This window comes from Patiria miniata, unplaced genomic scaffold, assembly GCF_015706575.1.
Source record: "Patiria miniata isolate m_02_andy unplaced genomic scaffold, ASM1570657v1 HiC_scaffold_6, whole genome shotgun sequence".
NCBI lineage: Eukaryota > Metazoa > Echinodermata > Asteroidea > Valvatida > Asterinidae > Patiria > Patiria miniata.
This window is the reverse complement of record NW_024037073.1, coordinates 12383981-12403780: the sequence shown is the minus strand read 5'-3', so window position 1 is coordinate 12403780 and position 19800 is coordinate 12383981. Positions and strand designations below refer to the sequence as shown.

The following is a 19800-nucleotide window of genomic DNA, read 5'->3' as shown; positions in this document are numbered from 1 at the left end:
TCAGTTGGGGACGATCGAGAGCCTTGGTTCAATCGTCGGCAAAAGCTTATGCTTTTCATTATTTTGCGCTGGATTTCTAGCGCACAACCTCGTATGCGAATACAGATAAGTGTAGGTGGGGCTAATATGTGGAGTGTCCAATCACACCTTGGTAAATCCGGACGTCATCAAATTTATTCGCCTTTTGCGGACGTGACAGGAACCACAGTTCTTGTGCATTGGTGCCGTTTGCAGAGACACACAACGTGTACGTGTATGGATTATGTACGGTGCCACGTTTCACTATGCAAGTTTCCACGCAACGATCGACCAATAAGAAAACGACATTTAAGGTCAGCTAAGGCTATTAACATAATGAGCACCACCCCCAAAACCTCACATGGACGATTGAACCAAGGCTCTCGATCGTCCCCAACTGATTTGCATATAAAAATAGTGGCCGCGTGAGGTCGCTGTTCGCGCTGTATTTTGATGTACATGCATGTGCATAGCGCGTGAGGATATATGCCGACGATTGACCGCGTACGGGACGAATAACGACGAGAGCATTGACCAAGGCTATCATTCACTTTAAGTTGTTTTAAGGTGGACAGAAAACCATATATATGTCAACAACAATGCTTAGAAGAAGAGTTTCGTACGTTCAAAACCCATTGTTTAATATCTGTTCAAAATCAAACACTCTTTTGAGTCCCAAACTGCCAGTGTTTCTTGAAGTCTTGCGATCTAAATTACTTGTAATGACTTTTTAAACAATAAAAAATATCAACATATCACGTGCTTTATTTTCAATTATTGCATAGAGTAAATATGCACAACTCTGCTGCTTAACCGATTTGATTTAAAACTATTTTTGACGCGCTCATATATTGTACAAGCATTTTTGTAAACTGTTAAATGGAAATAACAAACTGGCGTGAATAATTTACAGTAAATAAAACGCCAAAAAAAAAAAGGAAAAAAAGAATGACAGCCAGTCCTTAAGTTCAATCAAAATACATTTTCTTTATTTGTTTATGGTCCTAACACAACAAGAAATGTTGTTTAGAACAGGTCTATTCTACTCTTCCGAAATTTGTTTAGGCTACTCGTTAGATTCCGAAATATTATATTTGGGAACAAGGATCGAACGTGGCATTAAGCAGAATGCGAAAACATTGTTGCATATGACATACAAAAATCATTAAAATACAATTGTATCACAATTTAAGAACTTAAAATTAAATTATAAAAGTTATATCAACATTCTCCTCATTAAAAAAAACAGTGTAAATGTGCGTATTATGTCAGCCAATCAAAATTCAGCGTTTAAATGACGTCACAGCGTTTGGAAATTATGCCCACTGTCTTTCTCGCGTCAGAAAACCCCTAGATGCTTAATATTAGTCCAATCAGCGACTCGAACCAATTCTGGCGCAGTTTGACCTTGACCTGGCCCACTGTGTCGTCGGTTGTTGTAGTGTGTTGTGTGTGGTATGCATATTTATATCAAAGTCAATTGTGCAAAAGTGGAATTGTCACCGCGCATTGATATTTTGCGTTCCGGGACAAAAGGGGGTTGTCGCATGAAAATTTAGTAAATTGCTCGTGTCTGTCTCTGTTACGTTACAATATAGCTCTAACGCACACACGTCACATTTCACTGTCTAAAATAGTTTCACTAAGGCAAGCGCAGTTCAAACCAATGAGTCCCAATTTAACCACACCCTGTGATGTTTCGAGCACACGGAAATAGTCGCTGGCAGAATTGAACGTTCAATTCTGCTCCTTTGGACCTGGCAGTGTCTTTAGAAGTGGTCTGGACATTGGTAAGTAGGCTAAGAAAATTGTGATTCGAGGACAGAACTTTAAAACGGTGTTTGTGTTCAAAATTTCGTAACTTGAAAATGACACGAATGATTTGATTGATTCTTGTACTAAAAGAAAGCTCATTGATTGGGCTTTCATATCCTACAATTTGAAAGTGCTACGGACCAAACTTCATTCAAAAATTGGTCCTGCCATTTTTGTTTCGGTTTTTTTTGTTTACTCACCCTGTATAACACATGCCTGTTAACCCCCCCCCCCCCCGCCCTTCCTGCTCTGGAGAGCTTAAAGCCTCGGTTAGTAATTTCTATCCTGGTCTAATATTGTTCACAGGCTCCGTCCATCGATCCAGTCGATCAACAAATATGAAGGAAAATGGCGCAAGTAGCGAGCTTTTTCCCCGGACTGCTGTTTGTCACTGGAAGACCTTGGTTCCTATTACTCTCACAATGTTGGCAACCTTGTCATATGCAATGGTAAGACTTTGTTTGGAGTGCATTGTCAATACTTGACCTGTATTGTTACTAAGGGTCACAAAATCTCAGCACTGTAAAAGGTTTGCATGGGGGCGATATGTAAAAAACAGCAGTAGGCACTGACGTTTTATTTACCTTCAAAACTGACTATCTACAAAATCAAGAAAACTACTTTTTTATAGTGTATGCTAGATGTAACATTTTGTGCGAGGATTTTTCCTCCAAATTTTGAAAGGCCTGCATGCAATTTGAGAAAGACACCAATAGTACATGTCGAAAGATCAGGCCCTCGAACTGTTTTTTTTATTTGTGTCTTTCAGGTAAATACAGTGAGTAAGCAGTTTGCGGAAGGTTTATTAATTTTTCCATGTATTTAAAAAAAAATACATGTATTCTCACAGCAATGTCTACGGAACAATACAATGTTTCCGCTGTCAACGAAAAGCACCATGTATGGTATCCAAACTAAAACAGTGATTCTCAACCCGCATGGTGTTAACATAGCAGTTTTATTGCAATGTGGTGTTTTATCTTCACATTAATAGGCAAAATTATTCCAATTAGTCCGACAGCCAGATGCCACTTTTTACCCGAACCTTGCATCAGGGGATATATAATATGTTTGGACAGATCCCTGGACTCGCGGTTCCGGTTCTCGTATTGGAGCCGGGTAGAAACGGAGAACCGAGGGAACCTCGCAATAATAGTGTTCGGGCAGACTTTTTTTTCCAATAAACATTGCCGTGTTAACTTATGAATATTTTTATGTAAGAACAAAGGATCACGAAATTAAATCCTGTCGGGCACAATCAATTATTTTGTGGTAAAATTCAGTTAACATTCTAGCACAAGTTATATCTGGCTTGATGACGGCATTATTCAAAAACGGGAAGTGAATACTGATTTAGTTCTGAGTGGATAAATGTTCATTGTGAAGTTTAATGACGAATGAAAGTATGGAAAATATTCGTGTATTTATTCATAACAACTAACTTCCGGTTTGATGACGTCACAGTATTTGGCAGCAAAAAGTGACCATTGTAATGGATATCGTAACTTGGGCTACGTAGATATACGACATGAATCGAATTTTAGAATACGGTCGTTTTCAAATTCTCACAGAAGTAACTTCCAGTCCGATGACGTCATGAATTTGAAACCTTGCCAAGTTATTTTTGGCTAATCAAAGAATATCAAGGAGCGATTTGGTAAAATTTGAACGGATGGTTTTCAAATTAGAAAGAGCAAACACTGTGTTATGTGCCGCTAGGGGCGCCCTTTCGAAAGATGACGTCATCACACTTTTTTGTCTGGCATTCCTCACTAAAAACTATCATAATTTCTATGTGTGTAGTTAAATGCTTCCACTTTTGAATTACATTCGGTTTTCATTGCACTTCCGGTAATACCGGAAGTGAAGGTCAAGCGGTTTTGTGTCCGCGAACAAGAAATGTTTCTCACAGCATAGTCTACAACCTCACGAAAAAAACGAACACGATACTCTATTTAGTTCCAAAGATATAGCGCAAACTATTTTGTCAAAATTTGCCCTGAAATCGCTTGTAATTTGATCCCTGATGACGTCATGATGACGTAACAAAATTTGTAACATCTTCGAAGCATGGTACAAGTTCACATTAGGTTTTTGGGTCATACCGTAAACCGTTTGGAAGAAATTCTGCTTTGTTTTGATTTCAGGCTAAAGTCTTCATTTTAAATTCACCTAACTTTGACCTTCCGGTAGACCCGGAAGTAAAGGTCAAGCGAGTTCACGTACACTACAAAAATGTTTATCAATTCATGGTCTATCCGATCACGGAATACAAACATCATTGATTATTTTGTTCAAGAGTTAAAGGTGAAAGTAATTGATCACTTTTTTAGCTGAAATCGCTTGTAATTTGACACCCGATGACGTCATCATGACGTCAGAGTAATATGCACCACTAGGGATGAGGGTCGATATATATTGAAAGTTACAAGTTCATATCATGAACCGTTTAGGAGAAAAGCCGCGGAGAAGTATTGTCCGGGAAAAAAAATAAAGATTTATCAGAACAAAAACAGAGAGTGGTCGGGTTGTGCCCGACCACCCAATTAATTCTAACAGATCCAAAGAGTGGTCGGGTTGTGCCCGACCACTCAACAAGGAAAATCTCGTAGCTAAAGGTCGGTTGGAACGGCCAGTCCAACAGACGAGGCAGGCGGACAGGAGCCGCGCGCCGCCGCGTGGTGGCCCTGTAACCGCTCCAATGGCCGGGCGAGTGATGCCCTACCGATCCTACAGAAAGTTTTTTTTTTTTCATTTTAGATTTCAATAGACGTACGGATGCTAGCATTGTGTACTCAACCTTACAAAAAAAACAGCACGGGTCCATCCTGCGGTTACACACATCCCCAACCTAATAGGAATGGCATCGACTTTCATTTAGACTACATGTAGTCATGCTGTACGCCAATTCCAGTCTCTTTGTTTTGATAACAAAAACCTATTCATGCTTTACCCTCTGCAAGTTTTTCCTCATAAAAACTAGAGTAAAACCTACACTGATAAAATATCCCCAGCTCGCCCCAAAATTTCTTTCTAAAGAATTTGGTCCTTTAGTCTATTACATTTGCCATGATCCCTGTATCAAACAAATAACACTGCAAATATAACTAGAGCTACAACTATTTTATTGGCCAGTTAAGTTGTGAATATTTTTATGAACAGAAATTCATCCGTTGCCAGTTGGACCATTTGTTTTAGCTTGAACAAAAATGTATCCTTTCGGGTTTTATAAATATCAGTATACATTTTATTTACACTGATGACGTCATCAGTTAAAATGTCCAAACTTAATATTTATTTAGTTCAGACAGGATAACGTTCATCATACAGTGAAAACAACTTCTGAAAATATGAAAATTAAAATGAATATTTCAGTGTAGGTATTAATAACACTTAACTTCCGGTCTCGATTTCAACTTAAAGGAAAGAAAACTGATCATTTTCAAATGCTGTCTACAATAACTTCCGGTCCGATGACGTCATGATTCTGAACCCCCACAAAGTCCTTTGAGATTGTACAAAGAAAATCGGGGGAAATTTGATAAAATGTGTGACAAATGGTTTTTAAATTCAAATTTCATCTATCTTTGACGTACCGCTAAAGGACGTCCTTTCACGTAATGACGTCATCATACCCATTTTTGTGTTTGACATTCCCACTGATTATTTGTCTAATTTATATAACTAGTAAAATGCTTCCATTTCCAAGTTATATTCAAATTTCATTACACCAGAAGTAATGGTCAAACGACTAAGTGCACGGAAATTCAAAATATTACTCTAAACACTGTCTAACTGATCAAACAAAAATGAGAACTGTACTCCACTTATGTGAAAAGTTACAGTTCAAAGTAATTTTTAAAATGTTGACATTAAATCGCTGTTAATTTTTGCGTCACAACTTCACAACATTTTCACATCTTCGGACCAGGGTTCAGATTCATATTAGGTTTTATCATCATCCCGTAAACCATTTGGAAGAAATTTCTACATTTGAATATTCAGCCCCGGAGGTAAAGGTCGAGCGATTTCACGTGCAAGATAAAAACGATTATCAATTTATTAATGGTTTATCTGATTACAAAATACAAGAGTCATTGATTTTCTTTTTGTTCAAGAGTTATAAGTGAAAGACGTGGGTACCACTCGGGGTCAGGGATGATTTTTTTTTTTTAAGTTACAAGTTTATACCATAAACCATTGTGGAGAAAACCCGCGGAGAATTACAGTCCAGAAAAACGGAAACAAACAAGATTTATTCGAACAATTCTAAAAACTGATGCGGTTATGCCCGATCACTCAATAAACAATTCGTCGATCGTACCACGATCTGACCTATTTCAGTTTTTGCCATTTCGAGAAAAACGCGTTTGAAGTTGGGCCTATTTTGCATCCACTCTTTCACCAAGAACACTAATTTTTGTTGACTCAGTTTTTATATATAATAAAGTTGGATAGTTGAATTATGATTTTAAATTGTTTCTAAGGCAAAAACTCATCATTACCAGGTAAAAAATAGGCGCCAAATCCATAAGTCACTTCGTGAAAATTTCATTTTCACATTTCATGCGCGCGAACGGCGACCTATCTAGATAGGTCACTTCGTGAACATTTAATTTTCATTTTCCATGCGCGCGAACGGCGACCTATCCAGATAGGTCACTTCGTGAAACGAACAATTTCGATTTCTCTGTGGCTGATAGTGACTTATGTCATATGCGCATGCGCGCGCGCGGACCTCTTCACGTTAAGTCATATGGAGGTTCGTTGCAATCTGTTGTTTTTTATATTAATATTATTGTTATTAGAGATTAATAAGCTCTTACAAATTAAAACGCTGTTATAGTGAAGGAAATTAGAAAACGAATTCCAATATATACGGGGTGCATAGAAACTCGTTGAATACATTGTGTATACCTCCTAGTAATAATTCTTGAACGAATTCATTGTAAAGGTGTACTTTTATTCCATTATTTTTTTATTCTTATCTGTAAAAAAATCGAGAAATAAAATCCGTGGACAAAACAGGTATTTTTTTTAAACAAGACTCACAAGTTCAAGTTACACTGAAACAAAACGATAAACGTACATGTACACTCTCATAATCTTCAAATCGTTGTTTTCTATTTTTTTTATTCTTCAAAGTTTACTTTCTCATTTTTTAAACCTATTATTTTTCTGCAGATACTTTGTAAGCCTCCCCCTTAAAAAAAAAAATAATGATATATCTCAATGACATACATTAAAAAAAAAAAATCGGCTGCATTTTAATTAACAATGCTCAAAACGTCAAAACTGAATTATATATAGGATGTTTAGTCGCGTTAATACAATGAAGATTTTGGTTATTTTGATAGTCGACTATCAGAACAGGCCATATTTAAGGGCCACTCAAGGGATAGAAAAGTAAATCTAAGAAACAAATTAATTATGTAGAAAGACAAGTACTGCCTTGATGTTTGAACTGGGACTGACCATCATGGTGCAGGTCTGATGTAAAGAGTTCAACAGAGAGGCAGTGCAAAGAGTTGTTCTCAGCAATCTTTCAAATTTAAAAATAAGGGCTTTACTTGAAACGTTCTTAGCAATAAATTTCCTTTATGTGTTCTTAATAACTGTTTTTAGTTTTTAGTTTTACTTCAGACTATAGGTGCATAAATGAAATAGTGCAAGAACTGACAATAAAAGAGGTATCTCTTAATATTTCAAGATAAGTCTGGCATTAGTGAAGGATGTTGAGCAAAAGTGATAACAGTGACGGCTAAGGAACAACTCCTGGTTCAAAGATTGTGGAGTTACAAGCACAACACATCGAAAATCTGGAGAAATGCACACAAAAAGAATAGAAATACATTCACTCAACATGTTATCGGCAATCAATAATCGCCCTTTGTTTTAAGGCTGAGCATTTTCCCGTTACATTCCGAGGCAGACTGTGGCAGGTGGTTCATGCATTCAGTAATCAATACTTTTTTATTAAATTTAAATTTAGAATCTACATGAACTTTTATTTGGATTTTTTTCTTTTAATATAGTCGGCATGGAAATTCAATATAAAACAATTACAGTTTGTTGAAGGGAATTATTGATAAATCATTCAGAATGTGTTTAATGTCTGGTGTCACTATCCTTGCAGTCTGTGTCTTTTTTAGATTTTCACATGTTTTGCAATATTAACTAAAGCAAATCATAGCAACTGAGCTTAACTTTTTTTCAGTTCACCCCATTTATATTCTTTTTGTTATCTGCATTGACTTTAGAATTGTAGCAAGACTGGAGTACTAAATTAACATTTAAAAAGAGAGAAACGAAGCACAAAACGTGATCTAAGCCGGGCAGTATAAAACCAAAATAATAAGCAGCAAAAGTATGAAAGGTTAAATAATAACCTTTAGGTTAAAAAAAATGCTTACATTCATGCTTCAGGAATCGATCACTTTCCTTTCAAGGAAGCGTTTTCAAAACTTCATTCAATTATGTAGACGAATGGTGCTCTGTATAAACTTTTGGCTGCAATTAACCACTGAGACATATGGTGGCCCTGAAGGGACATCGCATATCGCAAACGTGTGCGCACACGTTTGCGATGTCGCAAAATTTATCGCGAATGTGTGCGCACACGTATGCAATGTCGTGAAACAATTCGCGAATATGTGCGCACACGAATGCGATGTCGCGAAATTTATCGCGAATATGTGCGCACACGTATGCAATGTCGTGAAATTTATCGCGAATATGTGCGCACACGTATGCGATGTCGTGAAATTTATCGCGAATATGTGCGCACACGTATGCGATGTCGTGAAATTTATCTCAAATATGTGCGCATACGTATGCGATGTCGTGAAATTTATCGCGAATATGTGCGCACACGTATGCAATGTCGTGAAACAATTCGCGAATATGTGCGCACACGTATGCGATGTCGCGAAATTTATCGCGAATATGTGCGCACACGTATGCGATGTCGTGAAATTTATCGTGAATATATGCGCACACGTATGCGATGTCGTGAAACAATTCGCGAATATGTGCGCTCACGTATGCGATTTTGTTTGCAATGTCGTGAATTTTATTGCATACCTTTGTCGCATACCTTTGGGGTGATGTCATTTTTGCGGGCAATTTGTTAGTGACCTAGGGAGTACGCAAGTGGCCCTGGTCCCATTTTGTATACCCAAGATACTTCAAGGCAGGAGCTTGGGTACCAGGCAGTTACATTTCAGCGTGGCCAAGGTCATACCAAACTAAACTTAGCCGCGTTATGGGCCCAAAACCTAGCCGCGTTCTTAGCCGCGTTCTTAGCCGCGTTCTCAACCGCGGTATCAAAATCTCAAACACATAGAGTAAAAGGTGGTTGCCTCTCTGTTTGTAGTGAAAGGATTTCTTGGACTTTCCCAACGAAATGTTAAAGTTATACAATAAATGTACTATTTTTTATGCTTTCATCTAACCGAACCTTCTATTGGGCACATCATATTTTGGAGGGGGCCAATTTGGTCCACTAATTAGCTGTTAATTAAGGCCCTATCGAGGAGTCTCCATTTTCCACTCTAAAAGTGCACAAAACTGAATGCTGATGACCTATAACACCCCTTTAAAACAAAATGTACCCCACATAGTTTTATAAATTTGAATTTTTATTGCATAATCCATTTCATCCATCTACTGGGAAGATCAAATTTTGGAGGGGGCCAATTCGGTCCACTGATTAGCTGTTATTTAAGGCCCTATCGAGGAGTCTCCATTTTCCACTCTAAAAGTGCACAAAACTGAATGCTGATGACCTGTAACACCCCTTTAAAACAAAATGTACCCCACATAGTTTTATAAATTTGAATTTTTATTGCATAATCCATTTCATCCATCTACTTGGAAGATCAAATTTTGGAGGGGGCCAATTCGGTCCACTAATTAGCTGTTATTTAAGGCCCTATCGAGGAGACTGAGGAGTCTCCATTTTCCACTCTAAAAGTGCACAAAACTGAATGCTAATGACCTATAACACCCCTTTAAAACAAAATGTACCCCACATAGTTTTATAAATTTGAATTTTTATTGCATAATCCATTTCATCCATCTACTGGGAAGATCAAATTTTGGAGGGGGCCAATTCGGTCCACTAATTAGCTGTTAATTAAGGCCCTAATCAGGAGTCTCCATTTTCCACTCTAAAAGTGCACAAAAGGGAGTGCTGCTGACCTATAACACCCCTTTAAAACAAAATGTTACCCAACATAGTTTTATAAATTTGAATTTGTATTGCATAATCCATTTCATCCATCTACTGGGAAGATCAAGTAATTTTATCTAGGTGGTATTATTAGCAGTTCGCAGCAGTTCATTTATCATTAATAGAACGTGCAGTTCATGTACAAATTGATCGCAACACCTGCAAATCACGGCAATTTAAATTTGCGTGCGCATATTTATTGGCTGAAATATGACACCACGTGAGTTTCAAACTTGCGCGCGCAAATTTCAAAGTTGCGCAAGTAGCAAGTTTGCGCTCGACAGGTTTATTAGTCAGACCCTATTTATATCTAACAGTACGTCTAGATTCCAGACTAGCTGCTACAACTCCCCAGTTCATTAGGAATTTTACTGAAAGGTATGCGACAAGGTATGCAGTAAAATTCACGACATTGCAAACAAATTCGCATACGTGTGCGCACATATTCGCGATAAATTTCACGACATCGCATACGTGTGCGCATATATTCGCGATAAATTTCGCGACATCGCATACGTGTGCGCACATATTCGCGATAAATTTCGCGACATCGCATACGTGTGCGCACATATTCGCGATAAATTTTGCGACATCGCATACGTGTGCGCACATATTCGCGATAAATTTTGCAACATCGCATACGTGTGCGCACATATTAGCGAATTGTTTTACGACATTGCATACGTGTGCGCACATATTCGCGATAAATTTCGCGACATTGCATACGTGTGCGCACATATTCGCGAATTGTTTCACGATATTGCATACGTGTGCGCACACATTCGCGATAAATTTCGCGACATCGCATACGTATGCGCACACGTTTGCGATATGCGATGTCCCTTCAGGGCCACCATAGAGACATCCACATTCTGTAACACAAACAAACAAACCAAACCAATCACGAATCATAATATTAAAAAAGCAACCTTAGTTTGGCCCTTTTATTTAATAAATATTTTCCCGAAAGGACAGTCAATGAATCAACATAAAAATCAACCGAGACGTCATTAAAAAGCATTAGTTCGGAATCGAACCCCACTCAAGTGTTATTCTGACTGATTATGACTACCCACTACCGTCTACACTACAGTACGCCAATAGGCTAATTAGTGTAGGATTTTGTGCTATCATGCACACGAGTCTCTGCAAAACATGTATTTAGACAAAGCCCAACACAAACATATTGCAATACGAGTATCAAAATACAGAAGGAATATACTTACAGACGTTTACAGAATCAGAAACTCGGTTGAAACTTGCTAGTTTCGTTCAGCCATCAAACGACATGTGTACGCCGCCATTGTTTCTGATAACGCTAAAGACTGGCCCCTAGTAACTCAATTTCATAAAAAAGTGATAGGGCCCACATTAAGTCCAGGTACCAGACTCTATAAGTCACTTCGTGGAAAACTGACAGCGTTGTTTACGCGTTTCACGAAGTGACCTTTCTTGATGCGTCAGTTCGTGAAATGATAATTTGCATTTTGTAGCGATAGGTCAACATTTTTAATTAGCTGAATCAAATTAATAAGCTAATTAGGCAACTAATGAATTAGAAATTTTCAGAAAATAAAGATTTCATCATGCATAACCAGAATATGCTAAAACCCCAAATTCGTCAAAAATTCAGATAGGTCAGATCGTGGTACGATCGACGAATTGATATCAAAAATTGTCCAACCCTGAGAAGATGACATCATGCAGATTCTTTAAAGATATAGTCCTTCATTTGTAATTTGTGCATTTTGTTCGTTTGAAGCAACAAAAGTGTTCAAAATCTAATGAAGGATACTGAACAACTAACCTGACGAAGTTTCAGCTCAGCTTCAGCTGTATATTCCGGGAAAAACAGCATTCTAGGATCTCAATTTCAAATCAAAAGTTGCTGAATCATGTTTTGAATTGTTTTGAATTGCAGCTATACGCGATGTCGCGCACTGATCCGACGAATTATAGCAACCGCGCGCGCCTGTGCGTCGTGCCAATGTTTGCGCGCGCTGCGCCGAATAACAAAACGAACTACTAATTTAAAATTTCCTACGGTGCGTCTTAGGACGCACCGTTGGAAAGGCCTTCTTTCGTTGATTACTTCAAAGTTATAGCTTGCCTGAAAGATTAATTTCACAGGGAGTTTAGTCCACTTACTATCTTTCAACCAAGTATGTTTTTCAACAATAATACCCCAGTTACTTTTTCGGATGGCTGCAAATGATGGACTATAGCTTTAATAGTATGACCTTCTTGGGTAGAATACACAAAAACATATATATCCAACAAAACACGGTTCACACTGGCTGTCGGACTACACTTTGATCATTCATGACAAGTTCCGCTAATACAGTGTCGCAAAGGGCAACGGCCTCCCGGTGGGGCATGGGCCCAACCTCTAAAAAAGAACAAAGGGGAAAAGAAACGAAGAGGCCGAAGACTATAGTATTGAATGCAGTGTAAATTATTGCACAATAGAGACTGTCGATAAAAATAGGTTTCGTATACATATTTGAATAGAAGTCTTACAAGAAAAAAGTGTGTAAGATGTTTGAATAAGTCTCAATAGAAAAAAATGGAAATACAACAACAACATTTCTACGTCAAAAAGATAACAGAAATGCATCATTTTTTTTTAAGTCGGGTAGAGAACAATGCCCACTTTAAAGTTGTACACATATCAGTGTTCGTGCACTTTTGTTATAACGATGTAAATCGATTTACAGCTGGGAAGTAATCTCTATTAACTTATTCTAGCCGATTTTTGTTTTTATTTATTTATTTGTTTACTTGTGGAAGCCCTTTATTGATTTTCCCCCTTGTTTTGCACTTGTGAACATTACTACAGGCACTATTCTATCAAAGCGGACAATTCCACTTGATTGCACCGGTGAAGAACGTGATTCTCCCGCCCAAAATACTGCCACGTGGTCAGTTTTCTCTTGACCAGTCTCAGGTACCAAGAACCCCCGGAACACAGCTTGCGGCATTGGATCAAAACTTGCTCCTCAAAACGTGGGATAAGACTGTATTCAACGATGTGGATTCCACGGCATACAAGAACATAGAAGTCGTGAACAGCACGGGGAGAGGGACAAGTATGGAGTTGACGAGTTTCAAAATGACACATGTCGAGCTGGTATCACACGTAGGACGAAGCATCAAAGTAGGGGATGTCTTACATTACCGAATTCAGAGCAGGGATTTCAACGGGAGGAAACGCATTCTTGGCGGGGACATGTGGTACGCTACTTTGAACTCCGATAAAGACCCCAAGGCGAGCACCGCTGGACATGTAGTTGACCACGGCAACGGTACCTACGACGCGTACGTGCTGGCCGCCTGGCCCGGCAACGCCAAGTTCAACTTGATCCTGGTCCACGCAAGCGAGGCTGTGTACCACTTGAGAAACATTGTGTGGAATTCGGAGCGAAGGGCTATTTGGTTGGGACGTTATTCGTTCAAAGGCAAAACAACGGATGCCGTGTGCTATCTGCAGCACCATGGGAAGTGGGAAGGGAAGTGCGAGTACCCTGCCTACCGTGCATTGGGAAGCACTGTCTTTCTCTGTGACAAGAAACCAGATTTTCCCTGTGAGTCCCTGTACGCACTCAACATTCACCGTCAGGCTACAAGTAACAGAGCAAAAGAGTTGGGCAATGGTATGGAATACTTATACAAAAGGTGGGTAGTACATTTTGTACTTTTGATAAGTGTTAGAATTAGTATTACCCCCCATGCCTTTTTTTTCGCGCGAAAACTGAATCACGCTTAAAATCTATATGTAAGAAGAGAAAATGCATTGAAGTTTATTTAGAACATACAAAAGTAGCGCTGGCATGGTGTGTACAATTTCAATAATAAAATGTTTTAACAAAAAGAAACCAATGTATACTCAGGGGAAGCATTGAAATTCACCTGGTCTTCACTTTAGGCCTATTCGTTCAGATTTGGTAACGGGCTGCCGGTAGTAAACAGGAGGTTGTGGGTTCGAGTTTCACCGGAGTAAGCGGCAAACGGTTTCTCGCAAGCCCGCGGACAACAATCCCCCCCACATATTTTTTTTTTAATAGTGTTGAAGGGCAACACAAATGTAAAGTCTACATGTCCCGACGCAAATTCTCATTTCTCCTTCAATCCATCCCAGTTTTGACCATCAACTGGATCTTTTCATCATAAAGTGAACCTTTAAAGTGTAAAAAAAAACAACGTCGATTACGCATGGAAATACACAATCCCGAGGAGAAAGTGGAGATGCGGCCGATTTTTTTTTTTTGGGGGGGGGGGGGGGTTGCCCCCCGGCTACAGACCTGGTGACATTATATCGCTTGATATACAATACATTTATTTTGACGTCATTCTTTTCTTTTCGTTACAGGCCATATTTTGAGCAAGGTGTTCCCGTGACAAACTCCACATTGCGAATTGAAGGTTGGTGGCACAATCCTTGATATGATTGACCGCGGGTTTTCTCCGAAACGGTTTATGGTATAAACGTGTAACTTTTAATATATAGCGACCATGATCCCGAGTGGTGCAGTTACTCTGCCGTCATGATGACGTCATCAGGCATCACATTACAAACGATTTTTGTTTAAAAGATGTCAAGTTTCTGTCATTTATAACTAATGAACAAAATGCAAGATCACGTTCCTACCTTGTGAAATGATAGACCTTGCCTTGATAAATATTTTTGATTACCGAAGTCAGAGTCGTCTACCGGAAGGACGATGTTTAATAGGTGAATTCAAAATATAGAAAAGAGCCTCAAATCAAAACAAACTATATGATTTCTTCCAAACTGTCGACGTGGTGATAATGAAACCTGGTATGAATTTGGACTCCGGTCCGAAGATGTTATAAATTTTGTGACGTCATCAGGTATCCAATTACGAGCGTTTTAAGAGCAAACTTTGACAATATAGTTTAAACTAAATAGAGTACCGTGTTCATATCTTATTACCATGCTCAAACCTTTACTTCCGGTGTCGCCGGACGTGCAGGTATTACTGGAAATGCAATGAAATTGAATTTAACTTGAAAACGAAAACAAAACAAAAACAGCATGATGACGTCATCACCCGAAAGGTCGCCCTCTAGCAGTGCGTCAAATTAAATTGAACGTCAAACTTTTATCAAATTTAACCTATATATTATTTGGACAACCACAAGTTTTTTTAATTATTATTCTTCATTATTTTGATCAGTGTCTATAATGACGATAGTGTTCGTACCACAAAATTATACCAGAATAGTATTTAGCTTGCACACGTCATCAATCCGGAAATAACGTGCACATAAAATGTACTGATATGTTTCATATCCCAAAAGATGCAGAATGGCTTTACTGAAAAGGCTAAATTTCATGAACCTTTTTCTGTTCTGGCATTAAAGTATTCACACTGGGAAATATCATATGAAGTTCTTTTCGGCCCGATCACCCAGCGTTTGTAACTCAACGCGAATCTCTAGATACCTCCGACAGTGAGGTTATGTTTTCACCGTCGTTGGTTTGTTGGGATGTTTGTTTGTTTGTTGGTTGGTTGGTTTGTCTGTGGACAGGATAACTCGAAAAGGTGTGGACGGATTTCCGCGAAAATGTGTGTAGAGATAGTCCTCCGAGTGCTTTCTAGTTTTAATTGTGTCTATATATAGCTTTCATTATCTATGTTTAAATTAACGTTGAGAGGATGATATACAAGCGTATAGACATAAACAAAAAATACTGAGTGCGAGCAGATAACGTATTGAAGATAAGAGTTTGCAATTCTTATTTTAACACATGCAGGGTCAGGACTTGAGCATAACAAGCTGCCTCGCTGCAAGGCGGACCAGCCGATCCCTACAATCCAGGGGTATTGGATGAATGACAAGTGGAACTCACTCTTGTGCGAGTTCGGGACATGGACGGAGAAGTCGTCGCTGACGTCCTGCCTCCGCGGGCAGCGTCTTGTGATACTTGGCGATTCAACCATGAATCAGTGGCTGAATGGTTTAATCAAGTTACTGGACACTGCCACCGTCGATAAGCCAGGCAAGAGATTGTGGTCAAAGATGCACTATGACTCTCTCAATCTCACCTTGTATTTTCAGTTTCACCCGTACGTGATCGGGTCGCACACCTACAAGCTGAACGAGATGAGAGAGGAGGTGGATGTCTTGAATGGACTCAACGATGCCGATTGCAACTACGTTGTAGTCATCAGTCCATGGGCCCACTTCGCCCAATGGACGCGGGACAGTTACATCGAGCGAGTCCGTCTAATCAGGAAAGCTGTCATTGATCTACGGCACAGATGTCCCGATATACCTTTCGTCATCAAAGGACCCCACCCAAGGGACCATAAAAGCTGGGAAGCCGCGATGTTCATATCTGACTACATCTTAACTCAGATTGAGACCATCAACCGTGAGGCCTTTGGAGGTATCGGGGCGTTTTTCTTGCCTATATGGGACATGAACCTCGCTTATCCCGCACGCAAAAATGTTCACATGCCCATGACTGTTATTATGGAAGAACTTAAGATGTTTGTAGGCTATGTTTGTGATACTTTACATCCACACTAAGTTGAAGAACTTATTTGTTCCAGATTTTCGTGACACTATTGTACATGTTGTGATGACACGTGATATCCTGCATTTATAGAACTCCGTCGAGTCTGAAAACGTAACACGAAGTAGAGGTTTGTTGTTAGTTTTTTTGTTTTGTTTTTTAGATAAACGCAGGGTTATTGGGCGCAAAACTATTTAACTTAACATTGTCAAATTCAGTTGTAAATATGTTTATGCAAAGACAGGAAAAGTATGATATAAGTAAGATATTCAAGATTCTTTCGGTTTAACCATTTATTAGATTGAGAGAAAAAAAAATGTATTAGATTGATATGTGATGACGTCATGATGATGTCACATTAGAGCATGTTTGTACAGAGTTTCATCTTCACCCTTGGAATCGTTAAAGGAGAAATTTTGTTTGTTTTATATTCACATATATTTCGGTTTTTTGAATTCACTTAACTTTGACCTTCCGTTAACCCCGGAAGTAAAGGTCAAGCAACTTCATGTACGTAAAATCAAGGCATGATAATCAGATCATAGAGTCTGACCATCATTATTTGTTTTGTTCATGAGTTATTACCGAAACAAAACGGTTCCGGTCTCTCACGGTTGATTTTACATGGAATTTCAAAGATTAAATTTATTAAACTTTCAAGTGACGTCACGTGACCCATGATGACGTCATGATGACGTAATTGCAAAAAAACTACATCTGCGGTGGATTGGGCATTCATGTATTGACAAATGAAGTTCATATATGTTTCCATTTTTCTTACAAAACCAATAGGTGTTGGGCTCAAGGCCCAACACCTAATAATGCACAGCATGGTAGATTAATTTTATGAAATGACAGTTGACCTAAACTTTCATGTCTGTATCTCAGCTGTGTGGCATTTCCTTGGAAAATACTTCCTGCTGTTGCCGATTTAAAAAAAAAAAAAAATTAATTTCAAATAATTAAAAAAGCTTACAAAGACGAACCCTAGTTTGTATCACAAGTGATTAACAGTACACATAATTTTAGGCTTCAAGCATAATAATGTACCCGGTGCCGTATTCGGAAATACAAGTACTCGTACTCGTACTCGTACTTGGAAGTACAAGTACTCGTACTTGTACTCGGACATTCAAGTACTCGTACTCGGAGACCTGTTCTTGTACTCGGAAGCACTCGTACTCGTACTCGGCGATCTAGGTACTCGGCAGTACTCGGAAAAAAGTACTCGACTACAACACTGTTGTTTTGGTCACAACAAAAAATGGAGCACGATATTGAGCTTTTTCTAGTGAAATCATTTGTTTTAATTTGAAGACAAAATGCATCTTATCGGATTTATAAATTTGAGTACACATTTTTTTAACACGCCCGATATTTCCGGTTTGATCAGTTAATGTGCAATCGAGTATTGATTTAGTTCAGAGAGGATACATGTTCATCATGAAGTGAAAATTTAGATATAATAACAATTGTTTATGTGTATGTTTTAATAACACGCAACTTTCGGTTTCATGATGCCACAGCCTTTGGAAGCAGCAGGTCAACATTGTACCAGATGTTATTTGTAATAGAAACATAGTCATTACTATCAAATGATCTTGACAATTGGTTTGTTTTTTAATTTGCCATTGGAGCTGATGATTACGCCATCATGCTGTTTTTGTGTTTGGCGTTCTTCACAAAACACTTCCATTTCTTTGTTTGTAGTAAAATGCTTAATAATATTCAATTTCCTTGCACTTCCGGTAACACAGAAAGTTAATTGTCTGGGAGTTATCTGGTCAGGGAACCAGACTAGCTGGCTTGCAGCCGCGTTGTGGACTAAATTGTGTAAATTGGGGCAGTATTTTGAAAGGGAGTCAGTTTTTTTCCAACGATGGTCGGCCGACTATCGTTGGAAATTGATACAAAAATTCCACTTTGCTAAAGACTTAATCACTTACATTCAAGTATATTATACGGTATTTTATAGTAATTTTTTAACTTTGATTTTTGATGTTAAATGTACCTTTTGAAAGCAAAGCTGTCAACATACATGTGCCCATAAAATCTCAACCTTATTACAAGGCATAAATTATCGGTACGTTTTAGCTACCGTGCAAATCTAGACTATTCACGTATTTCAACTAGGCCCTAGCTGTTGCATGAAGCCATACAATACTGCAGGTCTCCTTTTACTCTGCATGGGCCACTCTTCTACATGTGCCTTTTGTGTCTATTGGTACATAATTATCAAGAGCGTAAATCGACAGGGGAAAGGGGGAAACCCCCCCCCCCCCCACACACACACACACACACACACACATTTTAAAGCGGACACTGTTTGACTCCCCCCCCCCCCCCCACTTTTTCTTCCCCGAATAAAAATTGTAGTCTACAATAATTATTCTATTGTTCAGAATACATGTAGCTGATTCAATCACTCCAAACTCAAAACTTTAAAAGATGATCTTTTGCTCAAAGTGGTTTTAGTGGTCAGAAATTGCCTCAGATCGCCCCACAGAAATTGCTTTTCTATAACTGCATGTCTTCTCAACTATATCCCCCATTTACATTTAACTCCCCACATTTTCATCCCCAACACTACGCCCTACCCGATCTATGATCGGGTAATCAGCTTGTCTATGATAAGCAATATCACAAACAACCAAGAAACGTCATTGCACGAAATTCAGCATGAATACATACTTTATACGCATATTTTTAAAGCCTTTTTTTGTACAAAGGAATTCAGTGTGCAAAGAAGGTCAACTAAAGTTCAACACGAAATTCAATTACAGTGTATTGCACTTGTAGTTGTATTTCCCACCGTGAAGCAAAATTTCGCTTTTGTTCGCCTTGTTTACTTGCACTATAGGCCTACTGGCAGCCTGGGTCTGAAAGCATTCGGTCACGGTTGAAGAATCACGGTGAACTTTGCTTTTAGGCATATGAGCGGTGAGTGTTGCTTTCCCGCGAATGGCGTATAGTTTACTTCTTTCCCAAGCGATCCATTCTAATCCATGCATAGCGTAATGAGTTTGTTCCTGCATTTAATGGGGGACGTTGAACATTAGAGGACAATACAGGGTCCCCAATTCCCGAAGGTCCCCAAAAATGTCCCACCTCTATGTAGAGGGACGGAAGGAGGTCGGTCCAGCTAACAAAAGCGGACGAGCACTCACTGACAAGGAGGGACAAGCAAATC

At 38.8% G+C, this 19800-nt stretch overlaps 1 protein-coding gene across 1 annotated transcript; it reads left to right on the top strand.

Annotated features, from left to right (window-relative positions):
- The first annotated feature begins 1491 nt into the window (after window positions 1-1491).
- Window positions 1492-17238, top strand: LOC119743446 (NXPE family member 3-like). The gene is made up of 5 exons (XM_038219847.1): window positions 1492-1808; window positions 2140-2282; window positions 12906-13741; window positions 14436-14488; window positions 15846-17238. The coding sequence occupies exons 2-5, from the start codon at window positions 2172-2174 to the stop codon at window positions 16622-16624; spliced, it is 1779 nt and encodes a 592-aa protein (XP_038075775.1). The 5' UTR covers window positions 1492-1808; window positions 2140-2171; the 3' UTR covers window positions 16625-17238.
- The last annotated feature ends 2562 nt before the right edge of the window (window positions 17239-19800 follow it).

Excerpts from the sequence above, each read along its gene's own strand:
- LOC119743446 (XM_038219847.1), top strand. The coding sequence starts at position 2,172 with ATGAAGGAAAATGGCGCAAGTAGCGAGCTTTTTCCCCGGACTGCTGTT. Across the intron at positions 2,283-12,905 it reads CAACCTTGTCATATGCAATG|GCACTATTCTATCAAAGCGG; the intron begins GTAAGACTTTGT and ends ACATTACTACAG. Across the intron at positions 14,489-15,845 it reads CTCCACATTGCGAATTGAAG|GGTCAGGACTTGAGCATAAC; the intron begins GTTGGTGGCACA and ends TAACACATGCAG.